The sequence below is a fragment of the Citrus sinensis genome, chromosome 7, assembly GCF_022201045.2.
Source record: "Citrus sinensis cultivar Valencia sweet orange chromosome 7, DVS_A1.0, whole genome shotgun sequence".
In the NCBI taxonomy this organism is placed as follows: domain Eukaryota; kingdom Viridiplantae; phylum Streptophyta; class Magnoliopsida; order Sapindales; family Rutaceae; genus Citrus; species Citrus sinensis.
The window spans coordinates 14,774,635-14,795,511 of record NC_068562.1 but is presented as its reverse complement, the minus strand read 5'-3'; the positions used below and the strand labels follow the sequence as shown (position 1 = coordinate 14,795,511).

The window sequence follows — 20,877 nt, the reverse complement described above, 5'->3', positions numbered from 1 at the left end:
CATGTTATGTCATTTTGTTATGAAAACATTTTTTCTTCATAATGAATTAATCTAATGTAGTCACATATTTTTGCTTAATTATTTGAAAACAGATTCTCTCCATAAGCTAACAATTGCTTTATTTATTATTGCCTAAATTACTCCGTACTTCCATAAGCTAACATTTCGTTACGATTCTTGATCATTTTCTTTCTTTTCAGAAAATCACCAAGATTATTATCATTAAGCAAAATGTAATATTCTTGTTTTGCCTTCAGGATTAGTTGTTTATCCCCTTTAACAAATATTTGAGGAGGCTACAATAACTAATTTGTCCAGATAATTAACTTATCTTTCATTTAGATTATATTGCACTACTGAATTATTTTATTTGTAATGCTATTAGTTCTTTTAAAATCTTAAATTGAGATAAACATTTTTCATTCTTCGAATTAGGCCGCCTAATAACTAATTTACTACCAAACAACTCTATCTTTTATTAGATTGCATGAGGTCAATGACTCAAAGTTTATACAACTGTTTCAAATTAACCACTCTCCTTTCTACTAATTTCTTTTAACTCATAAAATATCCAACAATCATATCTTAAATAAAATATCCAACATAACAACGTTACCAACCAAGGCCAATCTATTGTCGGCGGTGGATCTGGTGAACACTTTTTTGGCTTTTTGGTTTTTTTACTTAAGAAAGTGCTCAATAAAATAGAAGGACACATTTGGCATCACAGACTCACAGTCCATAGTTGTGGTGAGGTGTCACTGCATCGACCGCGCCACAATTATTTAGAAACTTTCCAGTTGAGGTCATTTTGGTAACTTTATCTGATAGGGGTATTCACGTAATATTGGGTTCTTCTAGCAGTATATAGCACACAAATAACTAGTTTGTTATTAGTCCAAACCTCAAGGGAGGTCTTTGTCCAAAAAAAAGAATTTCTGTTACACTTTTTGCCATAAAAGGTAACGGTTGTGTCCAATTTATTTCTGAATATTGATATCTAAGCTAAGAAGAGTATAACGTATCGTTAGGACATTAGAAATTAGAGGGAAAGAAAAACCCACTCACACCGTTAAGTTTTGATTAAATGATCATATATAAATAATTGTTCAATACTAAATAAAATTATAACAACATTAAATTTGATTGACTTTGAGTAAAATTCTATAACAAATGCAAATATAATATTTAATATTTCAATTATTATATATTTTATAAATTAACAAAACTGTTATTATTATTATTATTATTAACAATTAATTTTTTAATATTAATGAATTTTTTCATAGATTAATAATAGAAAATAATTATATTTAACATTCAAAAAAACTTACAAAATTCGTATTAAGTATTTTATTTATAATATTTTTTATATTACATTTTTTTATGTTATGTCTATATCAGCGTAAGTTTAAAATTATTTTTTGGATTACTGGATTTAGGTTTTAGTAAAATCTATTTGGCAAACTAATAATATCTTAATATTAAAAATAGTTTGCATGACATATATATATATATGCTATTTATTTAATATTTTTATCTTAGTATTCTATTGTACTTATCATAAAAGTTTAAACTACAATTCAAGGTTATAAATGTCAAAAAAAGTCTTAATGACCATTTATGAAACCTAAGAATTTATGTGATCATTTAAACCAATCTTGAGAGTGTGGATGATTTTTTTCTTAAAAATTATATAGAAAAGTTTTTAAAAAATATGTACTTTAATTAATTAGGGCTTGTAATAGAGATGAAGACATGATAATAAATAGAAGAATCTATACCCTGTGAAAACCAAAAATAAAAAAACTAAAAAAAGTAGAAGAATCTATACTTTTCTGCTTCAATACATAATCAATTTACGTGATTGGTATATCCTTGCTTGGTTAATACTTCAAGCCAGCTACATTCTCAGGCTTGAGATGTTGCACACCCATTTGATTCCTTGCTTTATCAAATATTTATTGTTGGTTTTGGCTACATTAATTCTTCTATTTGTTATCAGTCACGATTAATTCTTACTTTGCTTTTTTTTTTTCATTACATGAGTAATTAGATATCTTCTCTCGTAGATGATATTGACTGCCGGTTTCTTTTATAATTAGTTCAGATAATATCCGACATTCATATTTTTAAACCATTTTCTTTATAAAGAATTAATTTGATGTAGTCACGTATTTTTGCTTGATTATTTGAAAAATAGATTCTTTGCTTTTATTGATTAATTGTCATTTGATACTTTACTTTATTTGTTATTGGCTACATTAATCTTTACTTTATTTGTTGGCTTTCATTATGATCCTTCACATTTTTTTATTTTCCAATAAGTACAAAGATCATTATCATTCAGTAAAAAGTAATCTTATTTCTCCTTCAGGCTCATTAGTTTCTCCCTCTTAACATATTTGAGGCTACAACAACTAATTTGTTCAGGTAAGTTATCCTTTCTTTTAGATTATATTTATTTTATCTGTAATGCAATTAGTTCATCAAACATTTAAAATGAGATACAAATTTTCATTCATTAATTTATGCAATCCAACAATTGAAATTTTTAGTTAAAATGTAGTATTTATTGTTACCAGCCAATTATATCGATTATTAAATTACATGAGACTAATGACTCAAAATTTATATAATAATTTTGAATCAACAACTTAAATTTATATTTTGAATTGTTCATTATTATTTACGTTTGTTTTGCAAATGAGAATAAGGATATTCTTAAGCATTCTAGTTGCTATATAGCCTTTGATGTTTATTTAAGCCGATTAAAAATAGTAAGTATGTTCTTTGCCCCTTAAAAGAAATAAGACAATGCACAAAAAAAAATATTAATAAAAAGAATGAAACACGTCATGAAACTAATATTAGTGGATGATCCAGGACTTTTAGTGGTTTCTCTCCTTTAACAAACATTTGAGGCTACAAATACCATTTTGTTTAGGTAATCAAATATCTTTGTTTTAGGTTATATTGCACTATTGAATTATTTTATCTGTGATACCATTAGTTCTTCAAACATCTTAAATTGAGATAATAAATTTTATTTATTAATCTAGATAATAAATGGTTAAAACTTTTTACTACAAAGGTAACAATTTTTGTTACCAAACAACTCTATTCTTTTATTGGATTGCTTGAGGTTAATAACTCAAAATTTATACAATCATTTTAAATTAACTACTATATTTTTAACTGATTTCATATCGACAATCATATTTTTAAATCATTTTTTCCATGATAACACTTCTTCGTTTTGATTCATTTTGTGTTTGTTAATGTTATAAATGATTTAGAATTTATTTTTCATTATACGAACTTCTTTTTGTCCTGACCAGAAATGATTCTTTCTATGAACTCTTTGCCCTTAGTGTGATTGAATTACTTGGGATTGTATATAGAAAAAATATCAAGTCTCATCACTGAACTTAATGAAACCAATTTAATTAAATAAACATTAAAAATTATTTAAATATCTAAAATGATGTTTGTGGTAGTGGGGGATCGGTGATGAAATGTAACACAAGCCCACCAAAACACTGATTTTCTACAATTCCAAATGCAGTGGCACAAATTAAGATAGTGCTATCAAACTTAAATGTAATTATCTAGTTATTTAGGCTTTTTTACGAAGATGAAGACCTTTTATAAGAAGAGGAATCTATATTTTTCAACCACAGTAAAGAATTAATTTAACGTAATCAAATATTGTTGCTTAATTACCTCAAAATAGATTCTCTTCTTTTATTGATTCATTACCATGTTGTTACATCATTTGATTAATTGCTTCATCTATTATTTACTACATTATCTGCTTTCATGATATAGCGAATGTTTCATTGTGATTCTCAATCATTTATTTTTTTTTCCACAAAGTGAAAAGGATATTATCATTCAAAAAGTGATATTGTTTTACCTTCAAGCTTGTCATAGGTTGGTTTCTTCCTTCCTAATTAACAAACATTTGAGGAAGCTACGAACAACAACCAGTTGATTCAGGTAACTTATCTTTTCATTTAAATCATATTGCAATATTGTTTCATCACTAAAGTCTAATAGTTCTTCTGGCATCTTAAATTGAGATGCAAATTTTCATTTATTGATTTATGCCATCTAATGGTCGGATTTTGATTATTATTATTATTATTATTATTATGCAGTAATGGGTTTGTGTCGGTTTAGCTATTTAAGAACCGATTTGTTCCTTTTAATTAATAACAAATTTGAACCGAAATTAAAAAAAATGAAAACCACTTAGAGTTGACAAAAATAAAAAAATAAAAACAAACTGACGGACTAATAAAATAAAAGACTAAAAGTTAAAGGAAGAAAAGTTTAGATTTTTGGACTGATTTATTTGGTTAGAATTCTAATTTATGACAAACCGTACTGTAGCAAGAATAAATAAAACTACTGAAAATTGACTGAAAATAATGAAAAATCTTGAAAGAGTAAGATGAAAATAAAATACTAAAATTAAAAGAAGAAAAATTGTAAAAAAAGAAGAAGAAGAAGAAGCAAAAAATGAGTATCCTAGATTAAGATGAAAAAAACAAAATAGAATTCGACCATTAGTTTTAACAAATGTCTTTAAATCTGCGGTTTTCCCAAAGAATCAAGAGTTGGCAAAAATACCATGGAAATTTGTCAAATCCGGTTCTTGAGTTAAATGCTTGAGTTGTTTAGCTCATATCATACCCAGCGTCATAGGGGCTACTGCCAAATTTGAAAAATAATAAAGGAATAAATTAAAATTTGAGTGATAATATTGAATCCCAAATCTTATTTCATCAGTCCTGAATAGATATAAAATTACTAAAAGTACAAATAACTTTATCTTTTTAAACTACACTACGGGATTCTTTGCACCATAAAAAGTATGTTGAATAACCATGTTTTAATAAAAATTTTAAGCACCAGAATTTCCATAATGTAATTTATAATTAAGGGCACTGCAGTATTTTTCTTTAATTCAACAATTCACTTGCTTAGAGTAGAAAACTTGATCACTTAAAAATTAGAAAACATGAGTTTAACGGTTATAGTTCATGATTGAAAAAAAAAAAAAAATAGACATAGGGTTCGTACATAAACCGTATGGAAGGAAAATTACAATTATGTACAAAAGAGAAGGAAAAGAAAAAAAAAAGTGAGGCATTATTTGCTTGAAAAAAAAAAGTATAGTTTCGTAGTTGAAGGAAAATTTAAAGCTAATCTAAAGCCACAAAAATAAAATTTAAAACTTGACGAATTAGTTCAAAGAAATTATATTATGATCTTTATTCCGGTAGGTTTAACATTTTATCCCAAAATTTGATGCAATTTTGATAAATGAAATTGCTCCAGAAGAAATCATATACACTAATGTTATAGTGATATACTTGTAGGACCTGCCTATGGATTTTATAGGAACAATCCTTGAATTTTTTAAGTGTGTGGGGCCACCGATATGCCAATATGTTCACCGCCACCGAAAGCTCAGTGAAATAATGAAAAAACTTGAAAGAGTATTACAGGAGTTAAATAGCAAGAAAGCAGATATAGAAGCAACATTGAAGGCAGAGTGTGATCTGGGGAACAAACAACCAAGAAATGAAGTCAATGATTGGTTGGAAAACGTAGAAAGGATCAACAGGGAAGCACATAGTATTGAGGAGGATGTGAAGAAAGGAAAATATTTCTCACGTGCGCGTTTGGGAAAACATGCTGAGGAGAAGATTGAAGAAGTGAACGAGTATCATCAAAAGGGTCGTTCTTTCACTAGTTTGGTGATTGATGCACCCCCATCCAGAGGATTGACGTTGACCACGGCAACATTAGCAGGCGAAAAGACGAAGAAAGTTGTGGAAAGAATTTGGGAGGATTTGATGGGTGATAAGGTCACAAAGATAGGAGTTTGGGGTATGGGCGGTATTGGTAAAACAACTATCATGAAAGAAATTAACAACAGACTCCAGAAAGAAACTAATAAGTTCAATGTTGTGATTTGGGTCACCGTGTCTCAACCACTTGATCTTATTAAACTGCAAACTGAGATTGCGACTGCATTGAAACAAAGTCTTTCAGAAAATGAAGATAAAGTAAGACGTGCAGGGAGGTTGCTAGGAATGTTGAAAGCTAAAGAGAAGTTTGTGTTGATACTAGATGATATGTGGGAAGCATTCCCTCTCGAGGAAGTAGGAATCCCTGAGCCTAGTGAAGAGAACGGATGCAAATTGGTGATAACCACACGTTCACATAGGGTCTGTCGTTCTATGAAGTGTAAACAAGTCGCAGTTGAATTGCTTTCTAAACAGGAGGCATTTAATTTGTTTATAGACGGAGTTGGCTGCAGCATTTTGCAAGTTCCAGCTTTGAATAAAGAAATCATAAACGACGTTGTTGAGGAATGTGGTTGTTTACCGCTGGCAATTGTAACTGTAGCTGCTTCCATGAGCGGTGAAGAAGAAATTTATGAATGGCAAAATGCGCTCAATGAATTGCGTGGACGGCTGAGAAGTTTGAATGACGTAGATACTAAAGTGTTAGGGCGATTAGAATTCAGTTACCATCGCTTGAAAGATGAAAAGCTCCAACAGTGCTTCTTGTATTGTGCACTGTATCCTGAAGACTTTGCCATCCCAAAGGATGAGCTGATAGATCACTGGATTGCAGAAGGGTTTATCGAAGAAGTGAAGGATGTGCGAGTAAAATATAATAGAGGGCATACTATATTGAACAGGCTTGTAAATTGCTGCTTATTGGAGAGCGCTGAAGATGGTAGTTGTGTGAAGATGCATGATCTTATAAGAGACATGGCGTTGCGCATTACAAGCGAGAGTCCTTTATTCATGGTGAAAGCTAGAGAACGTTTACGGGAATTTCCAGGTGAACAAGAATGGAAAGCGAATCTCGAGAGAGTTTCACTGATGGAGAATGACTTCGAGGAGATCCCTTCAAATATGTCACCACATTGTGACATTCTTTCAACTTTGTTGCTACAATGCAATGAACATTTACAGAGGATTCCTGAATGTTTCTTTGTGCACATGCATGGTTTGAAGGTTCTCAATCTTTCTCGCACCAACATTGAAGTCTTGCCAAGTTCCGTCTCTGACTTGATGAATCTAAGATCGTTGTTGCTTCGATGGTGTGAAAACTTAGAGCGAGTTCCTTCTTTGGCAAAGCTGTTGGCTCTCCAGTACTTGGACCTCGAAGTAACATCGATTGAAGAAGTCCCAGAAGGTATGGAAATGTTGGAAAACCTTAGTCATCTTTATTTCTCTTCACCGCCGCTGAAGAAGTTCCCGACTGGTATATTACCTAGACTACGTAATCTCTACAAATTGAAATTATCTTTTGGGAATGAAGCTTTACGAGAAACAGTGGAAGAGGCAGCTAGATTGAGCGATAGATTGGACACTTTTGAAGGCCATTTTTCTACACTCAAAGATTTCAACATATATGTTAAATCTACAGATGGTCGAGGATCGAAAAATTATTGTCTTCTGCTGTCGGCATTTGGCATGGGGAGATTTCTGATTACTGATCTCAAAGTAGATAAATCAGTATTCTTAGAAGGTTGCAAAATCTGTGAAAGAGAAGAACCCATTGTGCTCCCAGAAGATGTTCAATGTTTAGATATGTATTGGGTCGACGACGTTGCAAGCTTAAATGATGTTTTACCAAGGGAACAAGGATTAGTTAACATTGGCAAGTTTTCACATGATCTTAAAGTTCTTTCATTTGGTCGTTGTCCTAATTTAAAAAATTTGTTCTCGCTTCGGTTATTGCCTGCCCTTCAAAACTTGGAAGATCTCGAAGTCATAGAGTGCGATTCAATCGAGGAGATAGCAGCGGTCGAGGATGAAGAAACTGAGAAAGAATTAGCAACAAATACCATCATTACACTTCCTAGATTGAAGAAGTTGCGTTTTTCTAACTTGCTAGAATTTAAGAGCTTCTGCAGTGATAATGGGGTATTGGTTTGTAATTCTCTCCAAGAAATTGAAGTACGCGGCTGCCCCAAATTGAAGCGGCTTTCTCTTTCGCTTTCTCTGCTTGATAACGGGCAACCATCTCCACCCCCTGCGCTCAAAGTTATTGAGATAAAGAAAGAATTATGGGAATCATTGGAGTGGGATCAAGCCAATTCTAAAGATGTCCTCAATCCTTTCTGTAAGTTTGTAGGGTTCTAGAATATAAATAATGCAGCAACTCATCTCAGGTAACTTTCAATGCCCATATCTCTTTCTCTATTAAATTCCTTCCATGTCAATTTTGCTGCATGGTTTCTCGAAGATTATGTAAATGTGTGTTTGGTAAGTAAGAAAATCAACGAGAAAATGAAGAAAAGATATGAAGAAGAATCAATCTGGAATTTATTAGAATTAAAATTGTATTATACAAAAATGTTTTAAGCTCAGGATTTATACATTGTAAAGAAGCTGACTAGAGTTTGTTATAACGCCTATACATGCTTAATGAGTTTGTTAACAATAATGCTGACTCCCTTACCGCCACTGACAAGAGCCGTGTCGAAAAATGGATTCGCTGGGGTGCTCCTACTTGGCCTTGGGTTAAGTTGAACACTGATGGTGCCAAGAAGCATTCAGACCATGCAGGAGCTGGCGGACTCATTCGTGATTACAGAGGAGTTTGGGAGATCGGATATTGTGCTAACTTAGGCTTTTGCTCAGTAACATCTGCTGAGTTGTGGGGTTTATTTCATGGGTTATCCATAGCTTGGCTTCATGGTTATCGTAGGGTGATAGTGGAAGTGGACAGCAGGTGCATCTTGCAGCTAGTCTCTCATTCGAACCCCACCATCAATGAGCATCTTTCTCTAATCACAGCCATCCAAGAGCTAATCGGACGAGATTGGTTGATTCAAATGAATCATATTTATCGGGAAGCAAATGCAGCAGCAGACTTTCTTGCTACCTATAGTTTAGCTTTTCCTGTGGGTCTGCATTATTTTCAGTCTACTCCTTTAAATTTGCTTAACATTTTAAACAATGATGTTTCTGGAGTTGCACACTCCCGTTTAGTATTGCCTTAGCTCTATTTAGAGCCCTTTATTAATTAAAAAAAAAGCAATAATGCTGACTCAGCAAACTAACTGTTACACGTCAGCTAGAAGATAATCAAGTGTGCTCATCCTCATATCTCTGATCATGCTCTGTAGCAGTTTCAGTCCAGTAATGTTTCTGCAATTTGTTCTATTTTTGCAGGACGAGTAGCCATGGCCAAAAGTTGGTTCCAGAATGAATCTCTCAATTGATTTGAGCACCAAAGTAGATGAAAACAAATTAAATAATTAAATAATGCATTGCGTCAAAGAGACTTATTAAAGTTTATTTGTATTTAAATATATTGTTTTTCCAAGTTCTTCTCATTTGTAATTAATAAACATCCTTTGATAAAAAAAATATAAAAAAAACTCGTGAATTTGTAAATGTTACCTTTAAATAATTATTTATTTGTCTTAATATTGGATTAGCTTTTGCCTTAATAGTTGCCGCCAAATATTCACACACAAATAACAAAGGTTTCACCGCAATACGTATCCTGTGAGATTTTTTTTTTTCCCGTAAATATCGGTTAGAGTGATATAATTATTCTTTTTTTATCATATATTTATTATTATTCTTTGTTGAAAATGACAATTTTATTTAATATCGTTTCTTCTATTGATAACTAGGGCTAACTAATGTTTGTTTGTTTGATTATCCTGATTTTGTATCATCATGACAATTATAACAGAGCAAATTAGGAGAAACATTAGAAAATTTTAAAATAATACTTTTTTTAAAATATATATATGTATAATTTGGGAGCACTTTCTAAGAAATATAAGCTAATAAAAAAGAGTATATTTTTTCATAGAATTTTAGATCTTTTATTTATGAGATTTAAAATTACAATAATGTCCTTGTCTATGAACCAACCCAAAAAAATCATAATTTAAAAATTTGTGGATAAATTCAGTAGTCAATATTACTTTTAAACTCTAAGAAAACGATTGGCAATTCTTTGAATTTTTTAATTAAATTTTATTCTTACAGGAAAATAAAATTAATTTCATTCTTACGAGTTTGTTGTTAGATTTATTGGTATTGTGTGTGTTGATGCTGAAATCTGCTCGTCCTTTTTCCAACCAGACCTTTACACCAACGTTTATGTTATCAACAGTAAGGATGTCAATTTCTTCTTACTTCGACGATCGCTCTAGTCACTGAAGTTGGAATTATCCTTCCTTCTCCCACTAAGCTTGCGTTCACAAAAAAAGGATTAGAGACGCCGGTGGTTTTGCCGGCGTAAACCCTCCAATGCCTAAGTTAGCACAAGGTGTTTACGGGAAAACCGTGCAATTAAGATTCGATAAATTGCTTATAATGAGCTCACAATTTTGTATTGAAAATGGTCTGGTTTCAATTTGGTAGAGTTTTCCATTCTCTTAATTTTCCCCCCTCTTCTTCATTGATTTCTTCCTCTTTTATAGTCGATGTCCCACGTTTTCATTCACCCTTCATCCCCCCTTTTTCGGGTAGTGGCAGCCCCTCATGGGGCTCTAACTGCTACATTGTGGGCAAACGTGGGATCTCGCGTCTCCCTCAACGGTTCTGGGAAAAGCGCAACTATCGTGATTCTGTGAGATCGTGTTCCCGCTCTTTGGGGGATGGGTATCGGCTCGGTATATGTCTCTGGTCGGTATATTCCTCTAACCGGTACTCGTCTTTGGTCGGCCCATGTTTGTAGAAGGCTCATTATCAGTGTTCTGCTCGCACCACTCGGCTGAGGTGGTCCACCCCGGCGTGGGGATGATGGCATGGCTGATGGTTGTCGAAGCCAATAAAAATAAATTCCTATTCTAAATAAATTGTGTATAGTGATTGAGCAGGGTCGTGTCCACAGAGATCGGTAATTATTTAAATTCTTTTGAAATGTAAAACGTAAAATGGGGGAATTGTTGACAATAATAAAAATCAAATTAAAATAACAAGAATGCAAATTAAAGTTGTAATTCAAATTGGAGAAAGCTCTGGTTGAAGGAATTAACTCAGCTTGATTCGACTACTGATCATTGATTCAAATATATATTATTTTTACTTATGAATAGACCAGTTATAACTATTGAGACCCTCTAATAGCCAATCTCTCCTCAACTAGTCGATAACCAAGGTACGGCCGTTGGATATTTCCTTAATCAATAGACAACCCTAGATACGATCATAAGATTTAATCAATTGACAACCTGAAAAACCAGAGAGACCCAAATCCTAATCAACACATATGATGATTCATTTAAATTAGATTGTTTACTCTCATAACACAACTCACTACTATGTTATTTGTCACAAACATTAAAATCTTCATACGATAAATCCTTTAATTGACAATAGATTAAGTTGATAATTAAATAGTGGCCAATTACCTAATTAGCAAACATAATCATGAAACTAATTCAGAGAATAAACAAATACCCAAAAAGTAATAAAACAATTAAAGCATAAGAAAGATCTCACAGTAGTGATGAATCAAAGCTTCATTAACCTTCAACCAGAAAAATAAGTTTAGTTCTTCATAAAGAGAAGAGAAAAATTAGATCTAGGATTTCTTTCTTTTTCTCCAATCCAAAACCTCCATTTTTCACAATAGATTCCTCCCTTAAATACTCTCTCTCTCTTCTCTTTTAGAGTTCTATTTAAAATAAAATACTAATATCTGAAATATTAAATTCATAATTACAAAAATAACTAAAAATACAAAACACGTTAAACTAAAAACTGCAGGTCCGCAGTTGACAGCACGCGCCCACGCCTTATCAATAAAGTTCTTCTGACGCTCTAAATTTCTCCAAGAGAACAATCATCTTTAAACATAATCTTATAGCTCAATTTTATCACAAATCAATAGAATTGCACCTACAAAAGTAAAACACAAGTAAATCATTATTATTAAGTGTAAAACATTGATATTAAGGGAAGTAAACAATGCAAAACTAGTGCATAAATTGCACTCTAACAAATTCCCCCACACCAAGATGATGCTTGTCCTCAAGCATATAACTCAAGACTAATCCCAAATCTCCACTCAATTCTCATCTCAACTCATGCAAAAGCAATTTTAAGCAAGTAAACCTCAAGAAATTAAGTCGTTCAACATTCGAGAGACAAGTATTTTAAAGCATAGAATTTCATAAGATAGAATAAGAACATTCAACCACTAAGAAGATCCATTCAAAATTCAAGTGCAACAACATTTAATAGCCCTCTCAATAACTTCACTCCATGCACTCAAAGTGTTTAGGGTGTCATTTATGCACTCAAATCAAATCAAAGAATGCTATTACCATAAGCTTGCTCATATATCACATCTCAATCCACAAAACATGAATTAAATGCAAAAATCTAAGGGTCTTAAAATGGTTGTAACGGAGTTAAATAGGTTAAATGAAAAAGAAAAGTCTATGAAAGAAAAAGAGATCAAAATGAGAAGAATGAACTCATTGAATGAACTTATGATATCAAAATGCTTATTTCTACTCAAGTCACCAAGAATGTAAAATTTTTCTCTTTTTTTTCGATTTTTATTTTTCTTTTCTTTTTTCTTTTTTTTGTTTTTGTTTTTGTTTTTTTTAATCAAACAAAAGAAACGAACCTTGCACAATTTTATTCAAGCATAATGCTTGTTGATCTAATTGAGAAATTTTAATACAAGGTAGAAAAAGTAACAAAATATATCTACACAATGAGTCTAAAAATCTCCTTAAATTGAGGCTCAAAAAGAATAAAAATGGTTAAGTAGACGGAGAGAATTAGATGGGTAATGGTTAAGCCTCAAATAAAGGTCTTCGGGTAGAGAAAAAGGAAAATGGAGAATAGAAAAATGGTAAATGGTTTGCCTTTATCATTTTAATGCATAAAATCCCGTAATGTGGCTTCAACATGCATAACAAAGCAAGTTCTAGAATAAACAAACTAGGATTGATATTCACATAACAAAAATAATTAGAGCAAAGTGGTTGCTCATAGGCTCAAATCTTCACAAAGTTGGTAAATTTGCCATCAAATCATGTACACTCTTCAAATGAATCAACCATCAATAGTGGTGTATAATGAGAAGAAGGTATGATTGAGATATGAAAGGAAAGGTAAAAAGGATAATAAGCGAGAAAGATGTATGTAGTAAAAAAATGAAAGATAAAATGTGAGTGATGAAAGAGTATGATAGAAAAAAAATAAATGTAAATAATTTGAGATATATGGGAAAAGAGTAGTGAGAGAGAAAGGAAAAGAAAATTAATAATATATGAAGCATACTAACTCTAAAATCATTTAAGGATGAGTAGAGTGAAAATAGATGAGTAGAGTGAAAATAATAATTCCAGACATCAATAATGCAAAAATCTCTCCCCCACACAAAAGAAATTACATTGTCCCCAATGTAAGATAATCAAAGCTCACATAAAAATTAAAGCGTAAGGATAAAAGATTAAAGGCAATAACTTCCCTGAATTGTGAGCTTTGATCCTCATAACGTCTATGGGCTTGGCGGAAATGGTGGGATTGTTGCGCACGGGCTGCTGCTATGGGAGATGCTGAGATGCGTGGGTTGCTGGGCGTGCATGGCTGCTCGGTGAACGCAACTGTTGCTCTGGTGAAGGCTGGAGCGGCTGGTTGCTAGGAAAGAAAACGATTTTTTTTTTTAGTGATGAATCACTTGAGACACTAAAAATTTCAGAAGTACTTTTCTAATAAGCACGTGGGCACGCCTTAAAACCATTTTACTTTAAAAATCACAGAAGTACTTATTAGCAAACACATTATTTAAAAAAAATCTAAATCAAAATTAAAAGAAGAAATAACAAAAACCAAAATAAATAAATCATTTGGGTTGCCTCTCAAAAAGCGCCTTTGTTTTATGTCTTTGGCTAGACACATTTATGCATCAATCTCCATAATTGGGACTCTCGAGAGCCACATCCTCCACAATATTCACTAAAAAATCTTCATAAAAAGATTTTAAGCAATGACCATTAACTTTAAAAACTTTGTCAGAGGTCAGACTCCGAATCTCTACTGCACCATGAGGAAAAACATTAGTAATAATAAAAGGTCCAACCCAGTAAGAACGTAATTTACCCGGAAAAAGTTTAAGTTTAAAATGAAAAAGAAGAACTTTTTGACCAATAGAGAACTCTTTTCTCAAAATCATTCTATCATGAAATGTCTTCGTCTTTTCCTTGTAAAAAACTTCCTGCGCTATAGGGTTAATAACATCCACAGAAAATACCGAATGTTCCTCACTAGGATATTTTATGGCATCATTCATATTGAATTCTATAACCTCTCCATCAAACTCCATAGTGAGAGTTCCTTTATGTACATCCATTTTAGTCCTAGCAGTCTTAAGAAAAAGTCTTCCTAGCAAAATTGGGACATAATTAGAGGAGTTATCCTATTTCATATCAAGTACATAAAAATCAGCAGGAAAAACCAACTCATTAACTTGTACTAAGACATCTTCTAATACCCCATCAGGATATGCATTAGACCTATCAGCTAGTTGAATTATCACGCCAGTTTCTTTTAATGGACCAACATTTAAAGATGAATAAATGGAACGAGGCATGACATTAATAGAAGCTCATAGATCTAACAAAGCCTTTTCAATTCTAACACTACCAATTTTACAAGGGATAGTAAACATACCTGGATCCTTGCACTTAAGAGGTAGTTTCTTTTGGAGAACTGCTGAAACATTCTCCCACATGTGAACTTTTTCATCTCCTCTTAATTTTCTCTTGGAGGTGCACAGTTCCTTAAGGACTTTAGCATATCGAGGTATTTGTTTTATAGCATCTAATAAAGGAATATTTACCTCAACCTTGCGAAATGTCTCAAGGATGTCTTTCTCTTGTTCCTCTTTCTTGGATTTTGCAAACCGGCTTGGAAAAGAATGAGGTATCACAATAGGTAGGGGTTTCGCTCTAGTGGGTTGCGCATCTTGAGATTTAGGCATCAATTCATTCTTCTCAAGCTCATCTTCTACATGCTTTATCACTTTCTTACTAGGCTCTTGCAACTCCTTCCCACTTCTAAGGATGACAACACTAACATTTTTCTTTGGATTCATCTCAGATTGTGAAGGCAATCTCCCTAATACTTGAGACTCCAGACGGCTCACTGTAGTCGCCAATTGACTCATTTGGTTCTCCAAATTTTGAATGCTTGCTGTAGTTGCTTGCTGAAATTGTTGAGTGTTAGTCGCAAGTGATTTAACAATTTTTTCAAGAGATATACCTGACTTGGAGTTTGACTGTGGAGGTGCTGGTTGTCTTGGTGGATACTGTTGTGGGAATCTTGACGGCTTAACTCCATAGCTGAAGTTGGGATGATCATTCCATCCCGGATTGTATGTTTGTGCATAAGGATCATACCTCCTCTGAGGCATGCCTGGAAATCCTCCAACTGCATTGGCTTGTTCAATGGGTTCTTCTTGAAGTGTAGGACACATATCGGTTGAATGACCTATATTGTAACAAATGCCACAAGTCTTCACCTGTTGCACATTACCTACAACAAACTTTTCCACAAGAGAAGTAAGTTTATATAAACGTTGTTCAACAGAAGAAATATTTACCTCATTCACCTTCCTTGAAGTAGGATCTTGCCTGCTGCCAAATTGTTGTGTGTTGGCAGCCATATTTGATATCAACTCCCTTCCTTGAGTAGGGGTCTTGTTCACCAACATGCCTCCACTAGCAGCATCTATCATTCTCCTATCCATCAATGATAGTCCTTCGTAAAAATATTGAATAAGAAGTTGATCAGAAATCTAATGCTGAGGACAACTGGCACACAATTGTTTGAATCGCTCCCAATACTCATACAAAGTCTCTCTAGAAAGTTGTCTGATCCCACAAATATCTTTTCTGATGTTGGCAGCTCTTGAAGTAGGAAAATACTTCTCGAGGAACTGCTTCTTCAAACCATTCCACATTGTAATTGATCCAGGAGGCAAGTAGTACAACCAATCTTTAGCTAACCCATCTAAAGAGAATGAAAAAGCACGCAGCTTAATCTGCTTTTCAGTCACACCTTGTGGTCTCATACTTGAACACACAACATGAAACTCCTTAAGATGTTTATGAGGATCTTCACCTGCAAAACCATGAAACTTGGGAATAAATGAATAAGACCAGACTTTAATTCAAAATTTACCTCCAAGTCTACATATTGAATGCAGAGTGGTTACTGATTCAAGTCTGGTTCAGCTAACTCTCTAAGAGTTCTTTCTACAGGTGCAGCTCTATCCATCACTTGTTCTTCTGAATCGTTAGATGATTCAACTAAATAAGGCACTGTATCTGTTTCAGAAAGCAAAGGCGACGAGGATCGTTGCTTAGCTCGCTTCGTCTGCTGTCTCAGCTGGCGAGCTGTCTTCTTAATTTCAAGATCAAACGAAAGTGTACCTGTACGAGAAGAACGAACCATACACCAAGTAAAACGTAAAAAAGAATTAAATAAATGACGCCAATCCCCGACAACAGCGCCAAAATTTGATGGTTGTCGAAGCTAACAAAAATAAATTCCTACTCTAAATAAATTGTGTGTAGTGATTGAGCAGGGTCGTGTCCACAGAGATCGATAATTATTTAAATCCTTTTGAAATGTAAAACGTAAAATGGAGGAATTGTTGACAATAATAAAAATTAAATTAAAATAACAAGAATACAAATTAAAGCTGTAATTCAAATTGGAGAAAGCTCTGGTTGAAGGAATTAACTCAGCTTGATTCGACTACTGATCATTGATTCAAATATAGATTATTATTACTTATGAATAGACCGGTTATAACTATTGAGACCCTCTAATAGCCAATCTCTCCTTAACTAGTCGATAACCAAGGTACGACCGTTGGATATTTCCCTAATCAATAGACAACCCTAGATACGATCATATGATTTAATCAATTGACAGCTTGAAAAACCAGAGAGACCCAAATCCTAATCAACACATATGATGATTCATTTAAATTAGATTGTTTACTCTCATAACACAACTCACTGCTATGTTATTTGTCACAAATATTAAAATCTTCATACGATAAATCCTTTAATTGACAATAGATTAAGTTGATAATTAAATAGTGGCCAATTACCTAATTAACAAACATAATCATGAAACTAATTCAGAGAATAAACAAATACCCAAAAAGTAATAAAACAATAAAAGCATAAGAAAGATCTCACAGTAGTGATGAATCAAAGCTTCATTAACCTTCAACCAGAAAAATAAGTTTAGTTCTTCATAAAGAAAAGAGAAAAATTAGATCTAGGGTTTCTTTCTTTTTCTCCAATCCAAAACCCCCATTTTTCACAATAGATTCCTCCCTTAAATACTCTCTCTCTCTTCTCTTTTAGAGTTCTATTTAAAATAAAATACTAATATCTGAAATATTAAATTCATAATTACAAAAATAACCAAAAATACAAAACACGTTAAACTAAAAACTGCAGGTCCGCAGTTGACAGCATGCGCCCACGCCTTATCAATAAAGTTTTTCTGACACTCTAAATTTCTCCAAGAGAACAATCATCTTTAAACATAATATTATAGCTCAATTTTATCACAAATCAATAGAATTGCACCTACAAAAGTAAAACACAAGTAAATCATTATTATTAAGTGCAAAACATCGATATTAAGGGAAGTAAACAATGCAAAACTAGTGCATAAATTGCACTCTAACAATGGCCGAGCTGGTGCTCTTATTTACCTAACACCAGTCCCCCAGTTTCTGGTCTTGCAAGTGAAACGAGCTGAGAATGAAAACTGATAATCGAATCTTACCGGCCCGGGGAACTTCCCATCTGGTCTTCTGTTTACTGGTATGGACCTGAGGTTCCCTCTCTTGTCAGAGGAGATTCCGACCTGAACATGGGGCTTTATGAGCATGTCCATTGCATATCTAGGCTTGCGTTTCGTCTGGCCTCTTATAACGGTTAGTGACGTGGCATCTCCAGACTCTTCGTATTTGAAATTTGAAACGACGGGCTATCCATCCTCGATATACGGTGGATGAGCTGTCACTCCTATCACTCAAACGCTTCCATTTCCTCTTTTTCGTTTCAAATCCCTAAACTAAAGTTACTTTCGTTTTGCTTATTCGCTTCTTTGCCGTGAGACAACTCCTACGAACTTCGTTCATATTTTTCTGCGTCTGGAATCTCCATTTACTGGGTCTTTTCCTTTATCACAGTAACACTTACCAGTGCCAGTCTATTCTAGGTATAGCCTTTAACCCCTTCTTTGGTTGTTGTTGATTGGGTTCATTGTTTCTCTTTTGTACCCGTATACTCGGGTTTGCTTTGTTTTCTTTTGAGATTTCGATATGTCAAATCGGAAAAGGAAGTTAATTGCTGATGTGAGTAATGAAGAAACAGGGGATTCAGACCTTAACTTATCAATACCCACTGATTTTTTACGTCCCTCTTGTAGTATAGGCCCCTCCCATGGTAGGGATACCCTTGAGTACCCACGTCCCTTGGCTACTTCTCCCTCCCCTAAACTAGAGCTTGTAGGGAATAGAAGTGGACCTGCGTCGCACTCTGGTGAGAACCACAGTTCTGGTGGGGTTGGGGTCCCCGAAGAAGTGGGTAATGGTGAGGGAAGCAGTTCCGAGCCGGGCGGGCACCCTAAGAAAAGGAACCTTGGCCATAGGGTAGAGGCGGATTCTTACCCTATTGACTACAAAGCTTGTGCCACCACACAAACTTATCTATTCAAGCTCAAGAACCTCTACAACATTCCTGAGGAGGTTCTCCTTATAGTTCCTGGGAAATGTGATGTTCCGAGTTGGCCTCCGCCGGGGTATGTGACGATGCACCTGGAGAGTTTCAAATTAGGAGCTCGACTACCCCTTCAGCGTTATTTTGCTAAGATACTGGGTGGTATGCACCTGGCCCCAGGTCAGCTACATCCCAACGGGTGGATGGTTCTCTCAGCTATGTATGTGTTATGGGATAGGTGTGGATCAGAGGAGCCCTCCCTTGTTGAAGTAAAGCATCTATACCAGCTGAGGAGTAGGCCGAAGAAAGCAGGCTGGTATTATTTCATGTCGAGCTCTGCGAAGAGGAAGCCAATCACCGGCTTCCCCTCTTCATGCAAAAATTAGAAGAATAAATTCTTCTTTACTAGGGGAAGTTGGTGTCCAATAGCTAGTTCGTTGGGTGGTGATATTTACCTTCCAACGCATTTTGTCACCTCAGGTCGTTCATTTTTTGCCTATACTCTTTCTCAAATTGTCATTTATTGGGTTCTTTAACTTTGTTTGCTCTTTCAGAATCGTAGGGTTTGATTAAGGAACTTGAAGACCGACCTTTGCTTCAAGTGGAAACTGCTCTGGTGAACGCGTCCACCTGCCAAGACCTCCTGTCACCAACAAACCTGGTCGGTTTGGGTTTAGTGGACATAACTGCTGGAATGGATAACAAGATCCTTAGCGCTATGACTAGAAAGCATGGTCGGGTTCCAAGCAACTCCAGCAACCCTCTTCCTCCTCCAAAGAAAACCAGCGTCGGTCCTTCCAAGGCTCCTGTTCCTACGCTGCCCCCTCCTCTACCTTGTAAGAGTGGTGGGGAGAAAGCTTCCGACAAGAGTCCTGAGGTCAGCACTCACTCTGAAGGCCGATCCTCTCCTCTTCCGCCTCGGGATCAAGGCGACTATCTGACTCTGTACCAAAGAGACTATGGGAAGTCAGTGGGACCGAAAATGGTCAACGACATTGAGAGCATGGATCTCAGTGAGTTGGCTGGTTCTGTCCAGAGGGTCTCCTTCAAGCTGGCCACTATAGTTTCTTGTTATAAGAACAGGGCCACGCGTCATGAGAGGAGGCTTCAAGCTGACAATCAGGATTTGAAGAAAAAGGTTTAATCTGCTGATCGCTCAAAGGAGATGCTGGCTGAGCTGAACAAGCAGATCACGGACCTGGAAGAGAAAGTTGTTGTTGCTGAGTCCACCTCCTCCAAACTTGACGGTGAGTTGGGTGACCTGAAGTCTGATCTTCAGGCTACTTAAAGTGAAAGAGATACTTTGAGGACCGCCCTTGAGGGAGAAATCAAATCCCTAAATGAGCAGTTGGCTGAGCCGAAAGGCAAATATGTTGATGTGGACGATCGGCTGGATGCAGAGTATGACTCTGGGGTTGCTTTCTGCTATAAGTGCATCATGTCTGTGCTTGAGGAAGAATATCCCGAGCTGGACATGAGCAAGCTAGAGGCTGGAGTGCAGAGATCAGGTAGAGGCTCCTTTAGATGGGGTGCATGAGGGGGAAGTCGGGGATCGTGTTTTTGAAGTGGGTCAATGGTCCATGCCTCCTCTTCCCGGTGTTGCTGATCTTCCACCTCCCGAGATTGCTGATCCTTCACCTCCCGAGATTACTGATCCTTCAACTACTGAAGCCGTCGACCCTCCTAATTTTTAGGTCTATTTTTGTAGAAACTCTAAATTTTCATCTGCTTTGTAAACATTTTGAGCATAAATTCTAGATGCTTTCTATTGGTTCTTCTGTTGTGGTTTTGCTTATAGATCATTTTTGTAAATTTTCTTAACGCTTTTAGTTAGCTTTGCCTGCTAGTCCTTTAATCGACCGAGTAGAAATAGGCACTTGTTTGTCATAACCAAATTTGTAGATTTGCCTGCTGGTCCTTTAGGCGACCGAGCAGGAATAGACACTCGCTTGCCTTAGTAGAATTTCGTAAAGTTGCTTGCTGGTCTTTTGTTGACCGAACTGGAGCAGGCACTTACTTGCCTTTGTAGAATTTTGTAATATTGTCTACTGGCCTTTCGTTGACCGAGCAGGATTAGGCACTTACTTGCCTTAATG

General features: G+C 34.8%; 3 protein-coding genes and 1 non-coding gene across 6 annotated transcripts in view; 3 read left to right on the top strand and 1 right to left on the bottom strand.

The window, feature by feature from the left end:
* Positions 1–20,877, bottom strand: part of LOC102628173 (ceramide synthase LOH2-like) — a 113,692-nt gene that overhangs the window by 28,323 nt on the left and 64,492 nt on the right. The window lies entirely within an intron of this gene.
* LOC107175307 (probable disease resistance protein At5g43730) overlaps positions 1–20,877 on the top strand; it is a 101,636-nt gene that overhangs the window by 19,040 nt on the left and 61,719 nt on the right. The window lies entirely within an intron of this gene.
* LOC107174591 (probable disease resistance protein At4g27220) overlaps positions 4,946–20,877 on the top strand; it is a 102,128-nt gene continuing 86,196 nt past the window's right edge. Inside the window, exons 1-2 of one of the 3 annotated variants that reach the window (XM_052444234.1) lie at positions 4,946–8,209; positions 9,216–9,413. In XM_052444234.1, coding sequence (XP_052300194.1) covers positions 5,400–8,180 — 2,781 coding nt within the window. In that variant the 5' untranslated portion in view covers positions 4,946–5,399 and the 3' untranslated portion in view covers positions 8,181–8,209; positions 9,216–9,413. Of the gene's footprint in view, positions 8,210–9,215; positions 9,414–20,877 lie in introns of those variants that run through there. The other 2 variants (XM_052444232.1, XM_052444233.1) reach the window with 2 other exon arrangements.
* On the top strand, positions 15,824–15,930 carry LOC127898990 (small nucleolar RNA R71). Its single transcript, XR_008050758.1, has one exon. It is a non-coding gene; the product is annotated as a small nucleolar RNA R71 (small nucleolar RNA).